Source organism: Argiope bruennichi, chromosome 9, assembly GCF_947563725.1.
Source record: "Argiope bruennichi chromosome 9, qqArgBrue1.1, whole genome shotgun sequence".
In the NCBI taxonomy this organism is placed as follows: domain Eukaryota; kingdom Metazoa; phylum Arthropoda; class Arachnida; order Araneae; family Araneidae; genus Argiope; species Argiope bruennichi.
Genome location: NC_079159.1, coordinates 1,167,140 through 1,185,753, shown reverse-complemented (window position 1 = coordinate 1,185,753; position 18,614 = coordinate 1,167,140). Strand labels below are relative to the sequence as shown.

The 18,614-nt window shown below is 28.0% G+C and overlaps 2 protein-coding genes across 2 annotated transcripts in view; one reads left to right on the top strand and one right to left on the bottom strand.

The window, feature by feature from the left end:
- Nucleotides 1-396: 396 nt before the first annotated feature.
- LOC129984337 (exosome complex component CSL4-like) lies at nucleotides 397-1,485 on the bottom strand. The gene has a single exon (XM_056094200.1). It carries the CDS (start codon nucleotides 1,340-1,342, stop codon nucleotides 716-718), a length of 627 nt encoding a protein of 208 aa, XP_055950175.1. The 5' UTR covers nucleotides 1,343-1,485; the 3' UTR covers nucleotides 397-715.
- Nucleotides 1,486-1,965: 480 nt separating this feature from the next.
- Nucleotides 1,966-18,614, top strand: part of LOC129984845 (DNA polymerase theta-like) — a 64,874-nt gene continuing 48,225 nt past the window's right edge. Inside the window, exons 1-9 of the mRNA XM_056094810.1 lie at nucleotides 1,966-2,074; nucleotides 6,939-7,170; nucleotides 7,909-7,963; nucleotides 8,398-8,479; nucleotides 10,605-10,882; nucleotides 11,672-11,828; nucleotides 15,104-15,200; nucleotides 15,324-15,685; nucleotides 16,639-16,794. Of these exons, the coding sequence (XP_055950785.1) occupies nucleotides 6,944-7,170; nucleotides 7,909-7,963; nucleotides 8,398-8,479; nucleotides 10,605-10,882; nucleotides 11,672-11,828; nucleotides 15,104-15,200; nucleotides 15,324-15,685; nucleotides 16,639-16,794 (1,414 nt within the window). The 5' untranslated portion in view covers nucleotides 1,966-2,074; nucleotides 6,939-6,943. The remainder of the gene's footprint in view (nucleotides 2,075-6,938; nucleotides 7,171-7,908; nucleotides 7,964-8,397; nucleotides 8,480-10,604; nucleotides 10,883-11,671; nucleotides 11,829-15,103; nucleotides 15,201-15,323; nucleotides 15,686-16,638; nucleotides 16,795-18,614) is intronic.

Genomic DNA, 18,614 nt, shown 5'->3' with positions numbered 1-18,614 from the left:
ACATAATGACTTTCATTTATACTAAGATTGTTTTTGGTTCATATTAAAATCATTCATGTTCATCAACTTTATTAGAATTATTCTAATACAAATTTCATTTATATTCATATGTTAGTAAATATGCACACAAGTATTTGAAAAATTATATAAGGAAATAATACATAGCAGGTAGAAGATTTCATTTCTGATGCAATGAGTTGGAATTGTGTAATGGAAAGTTGAAATATGGTTTCATATTTCAACAATCTTTCCCTATTATAAATGCAGAAATGTCATATAAAAAATTATAGAAAAAAACTTACTATTAATGTCCCGTTTTTCCTACTAAAAATATGTATAAAATGTAGATACAGAACAGAATAACAGGGAATAGCTACATGCATTGTACTAAATTACATATCTGCTTATATTTGCAGCAATAATTAAAACATCACATAAACTGATTTTGCTGAGGTGCGTATGAAAATTCAAAAATTAAACTCTATGATAAAAGATGAAAGAGAGAGAAAGCTGGGATGATTAAGTTGCAATCTTGTGCATTGGACACTGACTGTACAAATAATAAAAGATAAAATAAATAAATACAAAATATTGTAAATAATATGATTTGTTTTTTAACAAACAATATTATCTTTATTATGCAAAATTCTGATATGAAAGAAAAAAATATTACATTTAATATAGTTTAAAACCAAAATTAACAAATACTTTAGTATTAAGTATTAAATTCTTGCTGCAGTTTAGAAAAATTTTTTGCTGTAAAATTCTGTGGAACCACTTTTGCCACTTTACGGGGTTCTTTAGCAAATGTTTTAGTGCACATCATTTCAGACCAACTGGTTATAACCATTTCACAACCAGCTTCACTAGTTGCTGATACAACTCCAAGTTCGTCCTCTGCAGTACTTAAGTTATAAGAATGCATAGTTCCCAAGGATGCTACTCTTGCAAGAATAATATCCCCTGGCCTAAAGCATTTGTAGAGTTCCACTTTATCGCGATCTTTTAACCTTACATCTTCTTTACGAATAATTCCCCTAAATGGTTCTTGCAATACAGTATCTTCAACGCAAAAAATTGCACATTTCGCGAATCGTCGACGAATATTTGTAACTTTAGCTGTTACTATGCTTCCTACAGTGGGTACAACGCTTCTTCCAAAACCCTTGCTAACTTCAACTACTGTTTCTTTATTATCTTCTTTAAAATCAACAAATCCAGTCAAACTGGAATAAATGAAGTCACCTTGTGAGTAAGTTCCATCACCAGCAGTTATATTTTCATTGGCATGACACAAACACTGGCCAGGTACTACAAGAGCGTTCGGTTTGATACGATTCATATCTTATTGCATCTAAGCAACGTCATAAAGATAAAAATTATTCTTGTTTATATTTTCTGTTGTACAGAATATGGCAGAATTATTTTATACTTTAGAATCTTTTATCAAAGCACATCAACAAAAACACGCTATCAATGTACACAAGCGAGTGGAGTTGTCAGTCAATATCTTATCTTCTTGCTATTAAATTAATCACACATTTAAAAAAAAAAAACAAATGTGCATTACTGCTCTATATCATGCCGATATTTTACTTTTAAGATCAACCAAGATTTATAAAGACTCTTGCTAAAATTTATTTTTATTGAACTTCAATAATTTCCTAACACGAAACTCCTGCATTTTAAATACCATACCCATTTCCTTTTTAGTTGAGTGGCATCAATTATTTTTCTGCCAAATTTGAAATGAAAATAAACATAAGATAGGATAAGGAATGCTGTCGTAATTGGTAACAGATTGACTATATTATATTTTTCTCTTATTATATGAAATTGTGTTCCGAATCTATATGAAATAAAGATTAAACAATCTGTAACTTTGCTTACTGCTGGGGCTGAATTTTAATGTTTTACTAAGTATTTGTAAATAATTACATTTGATATTTTATTCCAGTTATTCGCCTCAAGCAAGGTTTGATTATACATAATTTTTTAATACAATTCTGAAAAGAATGTGTTTCGAAGTGATAACCATGAACAACGAATTCTCGAAGTCAAGTAATTAAGATAGGTGAGATTTATTTTCATTATTTGATATCCTTATGCTTTTTTTTATTTTATGAATTTATTCATATCTGATGTATTAATAAGGATGTTTACATATTTATATGAAAGATAAAGGAAATATATTTGTGGAAAATATTTCTTTTAAATATAAAATCAAACTGAGTTGTTTCATATGGAAAAAGAATAGGCTGATAAATTTTTAATTTGTTTAAAAATTTGCCTTCATGTTTGGAAAAATATATTTCTATGCCTGTAATAGTTCATTAAAATTGGATTTGTTAGTTGCAAATATAATTGATACTGTTGAAACTGCTGTCTACTTATTAAAGAGAGAAAACTTCAAAATTAAAGATATGCTTTCTCTTTTTCTTCTTTGGGTTAAACTAAAGATTTATCAGTTATCACCAAAGATAAAGTGTTTTGAGGCAATTTCTTACCCATTGTAATATTGATAATGTTTTATTGTAAACCTTAGAGCCATTTGTTACCACTTCTGATATCCATTCTAGATAGAAGACTTTTGGCAAGTTTTTTTAAAATAAGCATGATTTTAATGTATTTTGTGAGAAATCATACATAAATCTTAGTCTTTTTTCCCTTCTAAATATAGAAAATGTATGAATAACTTTACATATTTTCTATATTTAGAACAAAGAAAATTAAATATTACTTTTTGCAATTTGATATAATTTTACACATAACAGAAAAGGAAAATGAGAGATTCCCAGTAAACTTACATTTATATGAGAAGCTAAAAAATTTTAAATATCAATGAAACATGTCTAACTAATGAGGATATCTTACTATTATTTACTCTTAAAGTTAATCATGACATTAATCCAATCTGTTTTTTTTAAAAATTAATAGGTATTCTATTCTGTGTTTACTATTCTTTCCAAGTAAATTTCACATATTTTTTTAAGAAGCTGTAACTGCTTAATTAGTTATTTATTGTCAATTTATTAGCATTGTAAGCATTAATCAAAAATTATGGGCTATACTTAAGATTAATGTCTTGTCTAGACATTAATCTTAAGTCTAAGCTGAGTTATTTTGAGAACATTTCTTGTCCATTGCAATCCTGTCAGTTTTTTATTGCAACCCTAAAATACATTTGTCATCATTCCTTTTAGCCATCCAAGATGGTGAACTTTTGGCATGTTTTTGAATGGTATAGTAATGCTTGGTCAGATATAAGCACTAATTTTAAATATTCCTAGCGATGTATTCATTTTAACAAGATTATTTACTGAAGTAATTAAAAAAATAATTTTCTAAAGATAAAGACTTCTTTTTCTAATTGTTTAAGCTTTTCTGATAGGTGAGTTCCAAATATGTGTGGTAAGATACGAAAAAGAATTTCAATTTTCTGGTCAGAAATCTTGTTAGTTGATAGTGCTTCTGACTTAATTCTTCTAGTTTAATCATCAACCACTGCAAGCTATGCCTAATGGTTTTACATCATGTAATTTACAAAAAAAAAAAAAAAAAAAAAAAAAAAATGCATCTAAAAACGTAATCATATTTACTTGGTACTTATATATTTATCCTTTTGACCTTAATGGGTATATTTGTTCCAGAAATCATTCCCCTTTGAGTAAGTAAATCCTACTTTTACCTGGGTTATCATCAGAACCATTTTTACATGAGGTTTAAAATTTTAATCATGCAAAAGTAGTGTTGAAAGAACTAAAGGCAGGTAAATTTATGAATTTTAGTATTAAATGGATATGCCTGGAGAACATTAGATTACTTCTGAATCAAAATTGCAGATTTGTAGAATTATATGAAAATAATAGAAAATATGAGATACTTCTATTAAATTTGAAAAAAGTATGAAAGTATATTTTAAAATACTTTACATTGTCAATTTACTTATTTTTTGAATTAAAGGACAAATTGTGAAATATAATTCCACAATGAAACAAATTACTAAGCACTTCAATAGCAACTAAATGGTATAAATCTATTATGTCAGTCATTGTATAATAAGAGAAATTGGCTTTGTGAAATTTATTAAAATTAAAGGCAAGGTTACACAGAAATAAAATTATCACTCAAAAGCTAATTTTAAAAACTTCTAAGTTATGTAAAAAATTTATTAGTGTTTACTTAATTAAAAATATTAAAATTTTGAAAAAAATTATAGCATGGTCAATTTATTGGTATTGGTTCTTGGTTCAACAATCTTTGTTATAGAATATTTTGAATGATTCTTACATCATCCAATTTAAAGAAAGTATACCACTTTAAAAACTTTATCATATCAAAAAAATTAAAGCTATTCAGATCAAATGCTTTAAATAAATATGCAATGTCAAACATTAATATTTTCAATTTGTCATTTAAAGATTTAAATACAGATAATATTATAGATCAACTAAACTGGACAACACTTTACTATTGCAAAATTTCATTTTGGGTTTCAGATTTCATAATTTGTGATTGCTGTTATTTTCAAGTGCTTTAGGATGTACAGTGTTTTTTGGTGATTCCAGTTGGTTTATATTCTAATAAACCCGGTGTTGAATGAAGAATTTATATTTTCATGAGAATCTATGTCATAAAAATAACATAGATTCTCGAAATTCAATCCATATATTTGCAGTGATTGATCTTATGATTAATTGCACTTCATAATGCAGCAGAATCTTCACACTGCTATTCTCAATATGATTAAAATATTACAATGAACTAAATTAAGACTTTCCGATTTTTTCTCTCTGAAACCTTTGTGGGCATGAGCACATTAACTCACCAAACTTTTAACCTAACCAATATAGGAATGTATCAAAAATCTAAAAACAAATATATATTTTTATATCTAATATATAAAATTCTCGTGTCACAGTTTTCGTTGCCATACTCCTCCGAAACGGCTTGACCGATTTTGATGAAATTTTTTGTGCATATCCGGTATCTATGAGAATCGGCCAACATCTATTTTTCATCCCCCTAAATGTTAGGGGTAGTCAATTATTAATTAAAAACTAACTTTCCCGCCAAAAAAATCTTCCATTTTTCCCAACGCCAACTTTTCCGCCAAAAAAATCTTCCATTTTCCCCATCGCCAAATAAGTAAGGCATCAGTTGTTTTTTTCTCCCAACAGTAATTAGGCTAGGGTTAACATTTTTCGACGGATTATTTCAAACGATTCTGTTTATTTTCTTAATGTTTTATGCATTTAAAATTAAACATTGTTAATTAATCCATGTTTCACATTCATTCTGAAGTACTTTTGAATTAAAATAACACAGAATAAAGGAAATTAAAAATGTCTAATCTGCATAGCGTTACCCCAACTGGCGTAGAAAAATTTACGCATTTGCGTTGACGTAACTGGCGAAGAAAATCCACGCATGCGCATTGTTCTGATTGTTGGCATGACAACCAACGGACGATTTAAATTATTTTTAGGTTAGTTGCATGCTTTTGTAAGTAAAATGTATTTATGTTAGTTATATATTTTTTGTATATGCTTATAGTTTTAAGTACATCGTTTTTTAAGTAGATTTTTTTAAACCTGTTTTCGACAGATTATTTTAAACGATTCATTTTATTTTCTTAGTGTTTGATGCATTTAAAATTAAACATTGTTAATGAATCGATCTGTTCATGATGAATCTGAGAAATTTTTGTTGACAAATTCTTGAGATATTACATAAATTAAGAAAGATATTCTTTAGTGACCATAAAGTTTAAACGCTCAGTGACTCTATTATCAGTAATCATATTATTAAAAAAAATGCTTTGTTTCAGTAAAAAATATTATATTAATTGCAGATTAATCATTTACACTGTAATTTAAAGCATAATTTCTACGAGGGGTAACAGAAAATTAGAGAGATATATATCACGCTATAACTGAAGGCCTTTATAATATTATGAGTGAATTATATGACTATCAAAATTTGAAGTTTTAAAATATTTTGCTGAAGAATCTATTAAAGTTGGAATTGCGTAAAATGTTTAATGGTACGACCGGAGTTTTATCCCCTGCTTGGCGAAATTTTTAAAAATCGCAAACAACGGCCTTGCGAAATGTTCAAAAGCAAAGAAGCAGATGTTCAATTATAGTGCATAATAAAGATTGCCAGCTTTGGTGCGTTATCGCAACTTGGCGAAGAAGGGGGTTAAACTCCGGTTAAACCTATTTAATTATTAAAATTTAAACGAACATTAAGATTGGCGAACCGGCTGGTCGCCAAAGGCGGCTAGTATTATATAAAATTTGATATTTGAATGAAAGGAATATAGACAAGATTTGATATCCAAACTGGAAAATGAGGAGAAATGTTTTTATTTTTTAGAATATATTTTAGTATTGTCTGTAATTTGCCAATTTTCTTAGAAATTTGGGAGTTACAAATTATTATAATTAATATATAAGGTTATTAATTTATAAAGCACACATTTTTTTATATAGAATTTTACAAAATAATTTAATTAAAACAAATGATGGAAAAATAAATTGTTACTCTTGTTTTAGATTTGTGCTTATTCATTTCAAGCTGCAGTCAAAGATCTGCTAATATGTTCTTTTGTAATTAAAATTCAACTATTTTCACCAGTCGCATGCAATTATTGGTAAATATTCAGAATTGTGCTGAATCTAAGACTTGTTTTGTATAAAATATTTATTTTATTTTCCAAATTTTTATTGAAATTTTTTATTTATTTTTTTAACTGTTTTGTGCATTAACTTTAGAACTTTAATTATAGAATATTCAACATGATATTTGAGAAGGTTTCATTTCAACTTGTTATAAAGCATAATTTTGTTTAAGTTATTATATGCTTTTATAAAATTTCTTAAAGAACCATTTAGTTAAAAATCAAATCTTCATTTCATTCTATGGTATTTTAGCTAGTATGAAGAAGCTAACTGAAGAATGGAAAGTCAAAAAACGAAAGACTGGAAATAGAAGTTTTAAAGAATTGATTGACTTTAACTTCTCAAATGCTGAAGACAGAGAAAAAACACCTGTCAGGAAAGGTGCTTTCAAACCGAAAAGCATTATTGATGCCACAAATGTTTCAAAGTTGCAGGATGCAGCTCAAAATGAAAATGGCTTTGGTACACTCCGACGTTCTATTAGGTATTTCTCAAAAGTTCATATACTTAGTTTCAGTCTGTTAATTGATTTTGTAGACCTATAAAATGTGCTTCACTTGAGAATCTATGTGTTGTTTGATGTTAATCCAACATTTTTTTATCCGATTTAGTCTATTTAGGTTGTGTAAAAATTTAGAATTTGAAATATTGTGGAAACTATTTGATCATATTAGTAAGTAGCATTAGGAATGGAATATTTGATGTACTGATTTCTTCATTAAAAATCATTCATAAAAATTTAGTATATGTATTCATTTAAATAGATATGTAATTAAATCTATTGTCTTAGTGATCAATAGTGTAACTGTAATGCAGGAGTATGATAGTGAATGTGTTAGAATATAAAAGTTAGCTTTATTATTTTTTATTCCTGTTTTATACTTGTTTAAAATATCTTCGTTATTAAATAACCTTGATAATTCAATCAATTTTGCTCTCTTATTTTGTTTCCTTTATTGCCAACTTTTTTATATAGTAAGGATGAAACATTGGAAAAAATTGTTGCTTCTTTATTTTTCCTGCACTTGTGTAAAAAACAACAGAAGTTTGGAATGTGCTTATATTGTTATAATTACATTAATTATCATATGTCTATCTACATTTCATTGATCTGGAGTTTCAGCTTCTATAATTCCATTCATGAAAAATCAATATCAGTATTTATTAATATTTCAACCATTGAGTATTTTTTATTCAATGTTTTTCTTTATTTTTTCTATAGGCTGCATAATAAAACTATTGAGAAGCGGGAGGAGAAATCAGATATGCCTATTGAGGTATTCAAAGAATTACTGAATTTTTCTTAAATAAGAAATCTTATATTTTTGATATTTTGCTGAACAATTTGATGTATTTTCGTTCTTAATAAAACATGCTGTTTACATTTTTTTATTTTTTTGCTTTAGTTAAATTAACTTGTATGCAATATATAGTCAAAAAATATGTTTTGCACAGAATTTATATATTTTTATAACTATCTATAGTTTTACAGTTCTACAGTTACTTCGATTTCTGAGACTAAAAAACATGTTTATATATATATAAAAAAAAAGTTTTTAGAAGAAAATGTTTTATATTTACTGTAAAAATTTTCTTAAAAATGTTTACTTCCATTTAAATTGTGCAAATAACTTTATTGTTGTGTATTTTATTTTATTTAAATTTTAGGATCAAAATGTTTATCATTGAATGATTCATATTTTTTTTATAGAAAAATGAAAAATCTTCTAGTGGTGCCAGTATAATAAACATAGTTGATGAAAACTGTGTTAATGAAGGTAAAGGAATTATGGGTAAGAAATGTATCCATTGTGAATGTTTAATTTGAGAGCTAGAAATTAATTTTTTAAATCTTCAGATTTTCTTTTTATAAGAAAATGGTGTAACTGTAAAATTTGAAAATGTAAAATTGTACCAGGCTGCATAGTGTCATTAAAAGACTTAAAAACTTCTTAAGATCATAAATTAAAAAAAATGTAAAGAGTTTTGAAAATTGTCATTCTTTCTTGTGAACAAACATCTGTTGAAAAGGAATTTGGCATTAATTAAAATATTGAATTGGAGATTTTGAATCTATAATATCATGTTTCACAACATGTCTATGACCACATAAAACAGTATGGGAGCATCTACTTGGTGAACATTATTAAAAAACTGAGAAAGCAACATCAGCCCATTCAAAATATTACCTATTTTCTGAAAAACAAATGGTGAAAGAAATAGTTGTCAATGGCATAAAGAAATTTTGGCTCTGCTTTATGAGAAAAGAAATTTCTCTTGGAAAAAGGAAATTGTTGAAATTGAATATAAATTTAATACACTTGCATGTTTGACAAGGTGGTAATTTTTCATTACTAACAAAATTAATTAGTTGGAATAAGTTATTAATGAAAAAAATTGAACGGATTGAAAGTGTTTGGAAAAAAATCTCTGATGAGAAAGAATATTTTATTTACATATTTAATAAAATTAGCATGCTTTTTATATTCTAGATTTGTTTACTTGTGTTCTAAAACTTTTTCGAGAAATTAGAATGTTAATGAAGTAACAGTGTAATTTTTTTATTTCCCTGTGCTACTAAATAGTACCATTAAATTATTTAAAATATGCAATGTAAGTCTTTTAATGAAGTTTTCAGTTGAAACTTGCATAGAATTTATTTTAAATAATGTAGTTTCAATGTTGGGGGGGGGGAGATATTCAGTGATTTCTGGAAGTATTTTATGTGTATATTTGTATAAAATTTGGATACTTACTTAGTTAATAAACAACTTAATTTTTTTTATTCAAATTTATATTTGTATAATAAAAAAAAATATTAGTTTAAGGTTGTTTCTTATTTTTCTCTAAAGGTGCTTAGAAAATATTTATAAAGTACTCAAATTTTAAAGATAAAATTTGTCTATACATCCTGCATTAGTAATGCTATTACACTGCAATTGGTTAAAGAGATTTTTACAGTTTACCTTTTTGTCTTTAAAGATAAAGATTTCTGCCCTGTAACAAGAGATGCAAATTTTATGAAGATCATGTTCGCTAGAAGTTCTGAGATATTGTGCGCATAAGATTGCAAAGACCACTTTTTTAGGAATTATCCCCTGATTTGGATGGGATGTGCCATTAGATGTGAAGTTTAGATTCTACTCTTATAAATGGCCTTATGAACCACATCTTTGTGTGTAATTTGTTTCTCCAGCAATGTGAAAGAGATCGTTTTTTTTTTTTTTTTTTTTTTTAATGAAGCTTGTTGTTGAAGAATAAACTTGGATTTTGTATCAAAATACCGATGGAAAATGCATTTGATCTGAGGACGAGATCTTCAACTATTTCAAAATGCAGATTTCACCTGAGGAGCGTGAATTTTGATAGGACAGGAAAGATTAAAAAAGAGGGAATGCAAGAAAGTATTTTGATTTTCCATGAGAAAGTAAAAGCCGTGTGAGTTAGAAATTAAATTTATAGAAAAAGCTGGAGTTCAAGTGATTAAGAAATGAATTTTTGAATGTAGATTCATTAGAAGTTATCACATTATGCATATTAATTACCTGTGTAATATGTAAGTTGTTAGAAGTTTAATGATAAATTTTATATAGCGATGTTTGCATAACTTTTGAAAATGTATTACTTATCACCAACTTTATGTTGAATACATATTTTATCCATGAATAAATAGCACTTGTTGCAAAATATTATATTTTCCTTCTCCATGATATTTTACTTTAATAAAGGTAACAAAAACTTTCATTGTTTCCTCACTGGCATATCCTTTCTGCTGCTTTAAAACATCTATAAACTAGGGTGACTAATGAACTTGCAAATTTTTATATTTCAGATCAGGCCTTGATCTTAATCAATGTGGGACATGTAATTCTCTGATTATGAAACTGGGTTTCCCTTAATGTTAATTTTTTATTATAGAAAAGGTGTACAGTTTATCTCAGTGGGGCTTACCTTTGTCCATTGTGGAAGCTTACAAATCTCGGAATATCAGTAAAATGTTCCAGTGGCAGTATGAATGTTTGTGCATGAAGGATGTTCTGGATGGAAGGAACTTGGTCTTCTCTGCCCCTACTAGTGCAGGAAAAACTTTGGTTGCTGAAATACTGATGTTAAAAAATGTAATTGAAACTGGGAAAAAAGCCATCATGATACTACCTTTTGTTTCTGTTGTCCGAGAGAAAGTACATTATTTTCAGGTTTGTTCTCTAAAATCTTGGTTATATAAATCAAAGTTAAAAGTATTTTGAGAAAAGTGAGAATTAAAAATGATAATTCTTTGATTTCATTTAATATACAGTGGCTTTGTTCTTTCTACGCCATACAAGCAATAACTTGCTTCATTTCATATGAGATTTTCAATTTAATTTAAATAATTGTTTTGTAATCCGGGACAAAGAGACCCAAGTAATCCAGCTGTAATTATATTTAATAGCATAATAACTAAATGAATGATCTATAAAATTTAAGTTTCATACCAAAAGATTTTTGTATAATGCTTGCACCAAACCTAATTTTTTAAAGCATGAACTTCTCAGGAAAATATTCAAAAGAAAACAACTGTGTTAGTTAACAATAATAAAAGTGAATTATAAAATAGTTGAACTTAATGATTTTAAGTAAGCTCACTTCACATTAATTTTGATTCAAATACCCTTTTGCAGGTAAATTGTGCAAGTTGGAGAGGTAATGTCATTGTAAATATCGATATTCTTATCTGACCATTACGTCATTAGAATTATGAGAAGTGTCATAAAATATCCCTCATTTGGATTTAAAATAGAATATCATATAACTGGATTAAATTTTTCGTTATTTCAATTATTCTATGTTTGTCATTTTCATTTTTTTATTTTTTTGCTTTGATCATTATTGTTCGGAAGATAAGTGCTGTAAAATTACATTTTAATTTTTCTGTATTTGATAATAATAAAGTAATTACATTTCCAATTAGAACTGTGATATTCATTTTTTTAATTTTTTTACAGGAAATGTTCCAAAACGCTGGCATTATTGTTGATGGTTATATGGGTGCTCACAACCCTGCTGGAGGTTTTAAAGCTGTCGATGTCGCTATTTGTACCATAGAGAAAGCAAATAACCTGATCAATAGATTAATGGAAGAGAAGAGATTAAATGAGTTAGGTAAAGAAGTTTCAGCTATTAGGACTTATTTGTTAAGCATTCCTCATGCTTATTTTTAATTTCTTGTTTACGGCATATGCAAAAAAAAAAAAAAAAGTATTGTAATCGTCAAAAGAATTCGAACTCGAGATTTCGACGGATCTTCACTTTTCAGATCCCCACCCCTAATCTGAGAAACATATGTTGGGACTTAAGACTGTCTGCCTGGAAATATGATAACTCAAAAACGCTTTGAGTTAGACGGAGAAAATTTAATATGTAGTCACTGCGTCAAATTTGTAGATATAGATCAAGTTTTGAAAGAAATCCATCTAGAGGAATTTGAGCCAACATAAGTACAAGCTAGATAAACAAACTCATATTTATCACCGGAAATGTAAATTCTTATCAAATTTCGAACCAAACCTATCAAAGGATTGAATTCTGCCGCTCTGTACTTTCTCATGCATGCAAATGCGATAGCTTAAAGGCACAATGATTTTAATAAATAAAGTTTAGTAAGTGATCTTGTGGCTAAAATTGTAGGTTTGCTCTGATTTTGTCTTCAATAGATCAGAAGAATCCGATCTCATCAACGTATTCGGTTTTCAGGTATTTGTGTATTAATGATTGCGACTAATCTCCTTCTTCTCCCCCCACAAAATCCTCAAAGATCACATACTAATAGGCATTTTCGTACCTATTGTTTGGAAATGGCATGTGGGTATTCATACACAAATATCGGTTTTCTCTACCACTTTAAGAAGTACACAGTTCTTATGCTTGGAACTCTGAAAATAAAAATCTGAGCATTCATGAAGTTCATGGTCTTGTCCAAAGTCCACAACTTTATGTGCACATGGAGAGGGAGATTATATATTTATTAAAGCGTATACGAGACCACTGGCATTAATTTTAATATTTATTATCAGATTTTTTATGGTATTTTTAATTAATTTGTTTCGTTTTGCTATGTTACCTTTGAGAAATATACAAACTATGAAAATACAGGGTGGTTATAATTAAAATACTTGTGTTTGTGAAAGACTAGAAAAAAAATTATTTGGAGTTTAGAGGTTGAACAATGATGACGGACCTTTTTTTGGTTTTTTAAAGATTTTATTGTTTCTCCGCTTTCGGAAGTTTCTTTGAGCTTTGCCTTTCGGCGTGCTGCTACGTCGATGATGTTACAAAGACTGGTTGTTTTTTACATATACCGCTAGAGGGCGTTACAAGTGAGAGGCGGGACAACATGCTTACGTAACATGGAGTATGTCAAAGAAACTTAATATTTGTTATATTTACAGCATGGGGAAATGAATTACACAATAACAAAATTTAGTTGAATTTTTTTCTATAGGTGGCGATTTTTTTTTATTGACATTACTTTATATATTGAAATTATAACATATTTTTTCTTTTTAACAGATATGAGAGGAATTATTTCAATATGTGAGCCTTCAGGCTCCAATCAAATGCTGTAGATGCCTGACAGCATGATCATGCATGCACCTAATGTTTCCTGTGGAATTTCTAAGACATATCTAGTAATGCTGTTTTTTAAACCAACAGCAAAGTTAGGTTTGTTCTTATAGAAGTGAATTAGCCAGAATTTGTAAGGATGCAGGTGAACGGGGCGGTCAAGCATTTCAGAAACATCTGCTAATTTTACGATCCTCACTAAAAGTTTGGTGAAGCAGTTGTTTAACAGACTGAGCAATGTGAGATAAGGCCCCATCTTGCAAAAATATTGTTGGATGTAGGCACTTTCTTTCTTGCAAAGCAGGGATCACATTATTTTCTAAAATTTTACTGTAACTAGTGCCTATTACGGTACCGCAAATAAGGCCTACTGATGTATGATTTTCGAAAAAAAAAAAAAAAAAAAGGACCAATAATAAAATTACCAGTCATACTGCACCAAACTGTAACAAACATTAAATTCACGGGCTTTCCAAAAACAGCTTGCGTTTTGGATGAGCTGCATATTCTACAATTCTTTGCCCTCATAAAGTGAAATGCGCTTCATCAGATCGCAAAATATTTTGAATCCATCATTCGTCGTCATCATTTTTGGAAAGAATAATGTTGTCAAAATCAATTTTTTGTTGTGGATTTCCTGGTTGCAAATGCGCAAAATTTTAATTTTATACGTTCTTAACGTCGTAAAATGTAGCGCAAGACTTTTTGCACTGTCGGCCATGGTATTGATAACAGGATGCGTAACATCATGAAGGGTGCTTAAAAAGTGCTCAAATTTGAAAGTCACTTTGAAGCATCTTAAAAGTGCTTAATTCTGTGTGTGGGGGGGTCTTTAAGAAGTGCTTAATTTTCTCGAGAATTGCAAATAAAACTTTTGTATAGCCTTGTGTACCTGTAAATTGAAAGCATGGTCGTAATAGTTTGTTTTTTGGATGTATCAAAAAAGGACATCAACAAAAGGGAAGCAATCGGAGATCAAGGCGAAATAGATCCAGGGATGCCCACCCATATAAAGATAACGCGTAATGAACTCTTTTTTCCGCTCCCTCTTTCTTCGACAGTGCGCTTTGCCGTTTATTGAAGTACTGGGAGGGTTATTCCGAAGGGGCAATACAAAATACGTAAAAGCATGCGATCTTTCGTAACATGGGACAAGCGGCTCTGGAAATACAGTGAAACTTCTTCAGTGCGTTACACATTCGATCATAATTCTCGTTAGTATATCATTTTTTAGAGGAATCTCTTGAATGATTCATTTAAAGAATTTTACTGTACTATATTGAATTGTAATTTATGCGGTCTGCAATTTCGTTAATCGATTGCATAAAATTCAGTATGATGAAATTTTAACTTGAAGCTGTAGATTGTCAATGATCGTAAATGTTTGCGGGGTAATAATTTTAAAGGTCCCCATCCATTTGAAAATTATTATTCATTTATATATATATATATATATATATATATATATATATATATATATATATATATATATATATATATATATATATATATATATATATATATATATATATATATATATATATATATATATATATATATATATATATATATATATAAGTTTAAAAAAAAACTTTTGCTCGGATTTGTCTCAAATGATAATATTATAAATGTTTGTCTGGCGAAATTGATATTATCTAATATTACTAATGAGTGAAATTATCAATGAGTAAATATATTAATCATGTTATCAATGAGTTAAATATTTTACAAATATCCTACATAATTATTCAGTTCCCTACTTCAGTAAGAAAATTATTTTGTTTAAACCAAGATAACATTCTTTCTTGTTATAGGTATTCTTGTAGTAGATGAACTTCACATGTTAGGAGATCACAGCAGAGGTTATCTTTTAGAACTCCTGCTTACTAAATTACTTTATAATTGTAAACAGTAGGTAGTTTTTGAAATATTTGATGCTATTTATGTATTTATTTTATTTCTGTTTTCATAATTCCTTTTTTTTTTTTACTTATAATTTGTACTTACTTTCTTTATTGCTTTTCTTAATTTTAGAAATAATGTTACAGTACAGATTATTGGCATGAGTGCAACCTTGCCCAACTTAAAAGTCCTTTCAACTTGGCTGGATGCAGAATTGTACTGTACCGACTTTAGACCCGTACCTCTCCTGGAAACATTTAAAATCGGCCCTGTTGTGTATGATGCTAGGTCAAAAGAACCTATTCGGGACCTTAGGAAAAACAGTGCTACTTTCTCTGATGATGTGGATCATATCACCTATCTTAGTATTGAAACCATAACTGCTGGACATGGTGTATTAATATTTTGCCCTTCTAAAAATTGGTGTGAAAATCTTGCCACAACAATTGCTAAGGAAATCTATACGATTGGAAAGCCAAATGCTATATCAAATGGTATACTGAAAAAATGTTTTTATAAGAATTTAAGTAATTTCACAATTTTTTATGCATTTCTAACCCTTATTCTCGGCCCTTTTATTAAAATTTTCACTGTTTAAACCAAATTTTTTAATACTAATAATTTATATCATGCATATAAATAAAAAATATTTTCTTTGTATTTTAAAGGTTAATTTTCCAATTTTAATTTCTCGTGTTTTTATACTTGGCATATTAAAGTGATATAAATGTTTCCTTTTTTCAAACTTTCACAAATATATGTATATATATATTTTACATATATGTATCTATTTATCATTAATTTTTTTTTACTAAATTTTTTAGTATTTTAATTGCCATTTTATACAATTATGGTATTTTTAAAACATCATCTCCAATTTTATCCCATTAAAATTTTTTCCATTAATGAAATTTCTAATAAGCACATTTTCTTGAGAACATACAAAAAGAGCATGTGCCTTGTAATTGTGTACAATATTATAATAATCAAGCAATATCATAATTAAAAATCCTCCTCCCCCTTTCTTTTTTCCATCTTTTAAAAACCAAGTAATTTTTCTATTGGATACTAGAAGATAAAAATTCAGTTTTAAAAATAAAGATTTTTCTTTCTTTCATCAAGAATGGGACTGGTAAAGCACAAAGAAATTATTTGCTTTTATTTTATGCTGCTGATTATTTAAATTCTTACTCACATTTTTTCCCATTTTAAATGAAATTTCAAAGATTCTCAAGAATTTTAGTAACCAAATATTTTCTCTGGGGTAAATTTGATTTTTATTTATAGTTAAGGCATACTCTTTGATAATTGCTTTGTTCGTTTTCTTTTCATTATCAGTGACAAATGTTAAGTCATTAATAAGAAAAACTAAATTCCATAGGATAATTTATTTTTATTATAAAACTTTCATATTTGGCCTAGAATAATCTTTGTTCCTTTTTTTCAGGCAATGCTGAATACAAAATCATTGGTGAAAAATTAAGAGAGCACTTAAATGGTTCTCAACTAAACGATGTAATTCTGCAACTCAAGAATTCACCTTCCGGTTTGGATTCTGTTCTAGGATTAACTGTACCTTTCGGAGTTGCTTTTCATCATGCAGGTATTTGTCATTTTCTCCAGAATGAAAAAAACACATAAAGAGCATATTTTGCACTTTTTAAAATTGCGAAGATTACAAATTTCTTATTGCATTATTATTAAAACTAGCCGCCTTTGGCGACCAGCCGGTTCGCCAATCTTAATGCTCGTTAAAATTTTAATAATTAAATATTTTATGTAATTCCTACTTTAATAGCTTCTTCATCAAATATTTTAAAGCTTCAAATTTTGATAGTCATGTAATTCACTCATAATAATATAAAGTCCTTCAGCCATAACATAATATGTATCTCTCTAATTTTCTGTTAGTTCCGGAAGAATTTATGCTTAAAATTAAAATGGAAATGACTAAACTGCAATTAATACAATATTTTTTACTGAAACAAAGCATTTTTTTAATAATATGATTACTGATAATAGAGTCACTGAGCGTTTAAACTTTATGGGCACTAAAGAATATCTTTCTTAAGTTATGTAATATCTCAAGAATTTGTCAACAAAATTTTCTCAGATTCATCATGAACAGATCGATTTATTAACAATGTTTAATTTTAAATGCATCAAACTTTAAGAAAATAAAATGAATCGTTTAAAATAATCAGTCGAAAACAGGTTTAAAAAACTACTTTAAAAACGATGTACTTAAAACTATAAGTATATAGAAAAAAATGTATAACTAACATAAATACAATTTAATTACAAAAGCATGCAACTAACCTAAAAATAATTTAAATCATTGAAAACAGATTAAAAAAATCTAATTAAAAAACGATGTACTTAAAACTATAAGCATATACAAAAAATATATAACATAAATACAATTTACTTACAAAAGCATGCAACTAACCTAAAAATAATTTAAATCAACCTTTGATAACGGTTGTCATGGTAACAGTCAGAATGCGCATGTGTGAATTTTCTTCGCCAGCTCCGGTAACGCATATGCGTGAATTTTTCTACGCCAGTTGGGGTAACGCTATGCAGATTATACATTTTTAATTTCCTTTATTCTGTGTTATTTTAATTCAAAAGTACTTCAGAATGAATCTGAAACATGGATTAATTAACAATGTTTAATTTTAAATGCATAAAACATTAAGAAAATAAACAGAATCGTTTGAAATAATCCGCCGAAAAATGTTAACCCTAGCCTCATTTCTGTTGGGAAAAAAAAAAAATTGAAGTTGGCGGTGGGGGAAAATGGAAGATTTTTTTGGCGGAAAAGTTGGCGGTGGGGAAAATGGAAGATTTTTTTGGCGGGAAAGTTAGTTTTTAATTAATAATTAAAATTCTAATTAAAATTTCAAAAAAAGGGACCCCAGGTGCAAATTCCCGACCTCTAAGGTATACATGTACCAAATTTGATAGCTGTATGTCAAATGACCTGGCCTGTAGAGCGCCAACACACACACACACACACATTGAGCTTTATTATAAGTATAGATGAAAATTTCTTCATTTTATTTCTTGCGCCTTTCATTACTTTTCTACTTTAGTACATTATTTCATGCATGTTATCTTACCTTATACTGTATTTGAACTTCTATTATAATCTGAATATTTTGTCTAAAATGTAACAAGGTATCTCCAAATCCTAAGGCAGACTGTTCTGCATTTTCACTATCTTGTTTCTAACCATATTTTTAGATAATTTATTATAAATGAATTAATAATTATTTTAATTAATTCAAATTCTTGTAAAAATTATTTATTAAAATTTAAAACATATCTTTTTTTTTTTTTTTTAAGCTGATTCTGAAGACTTGTTGAAAATGCTCATCGCTTTAAATAAACTAGTATAAATGAAAAAACATATTATAA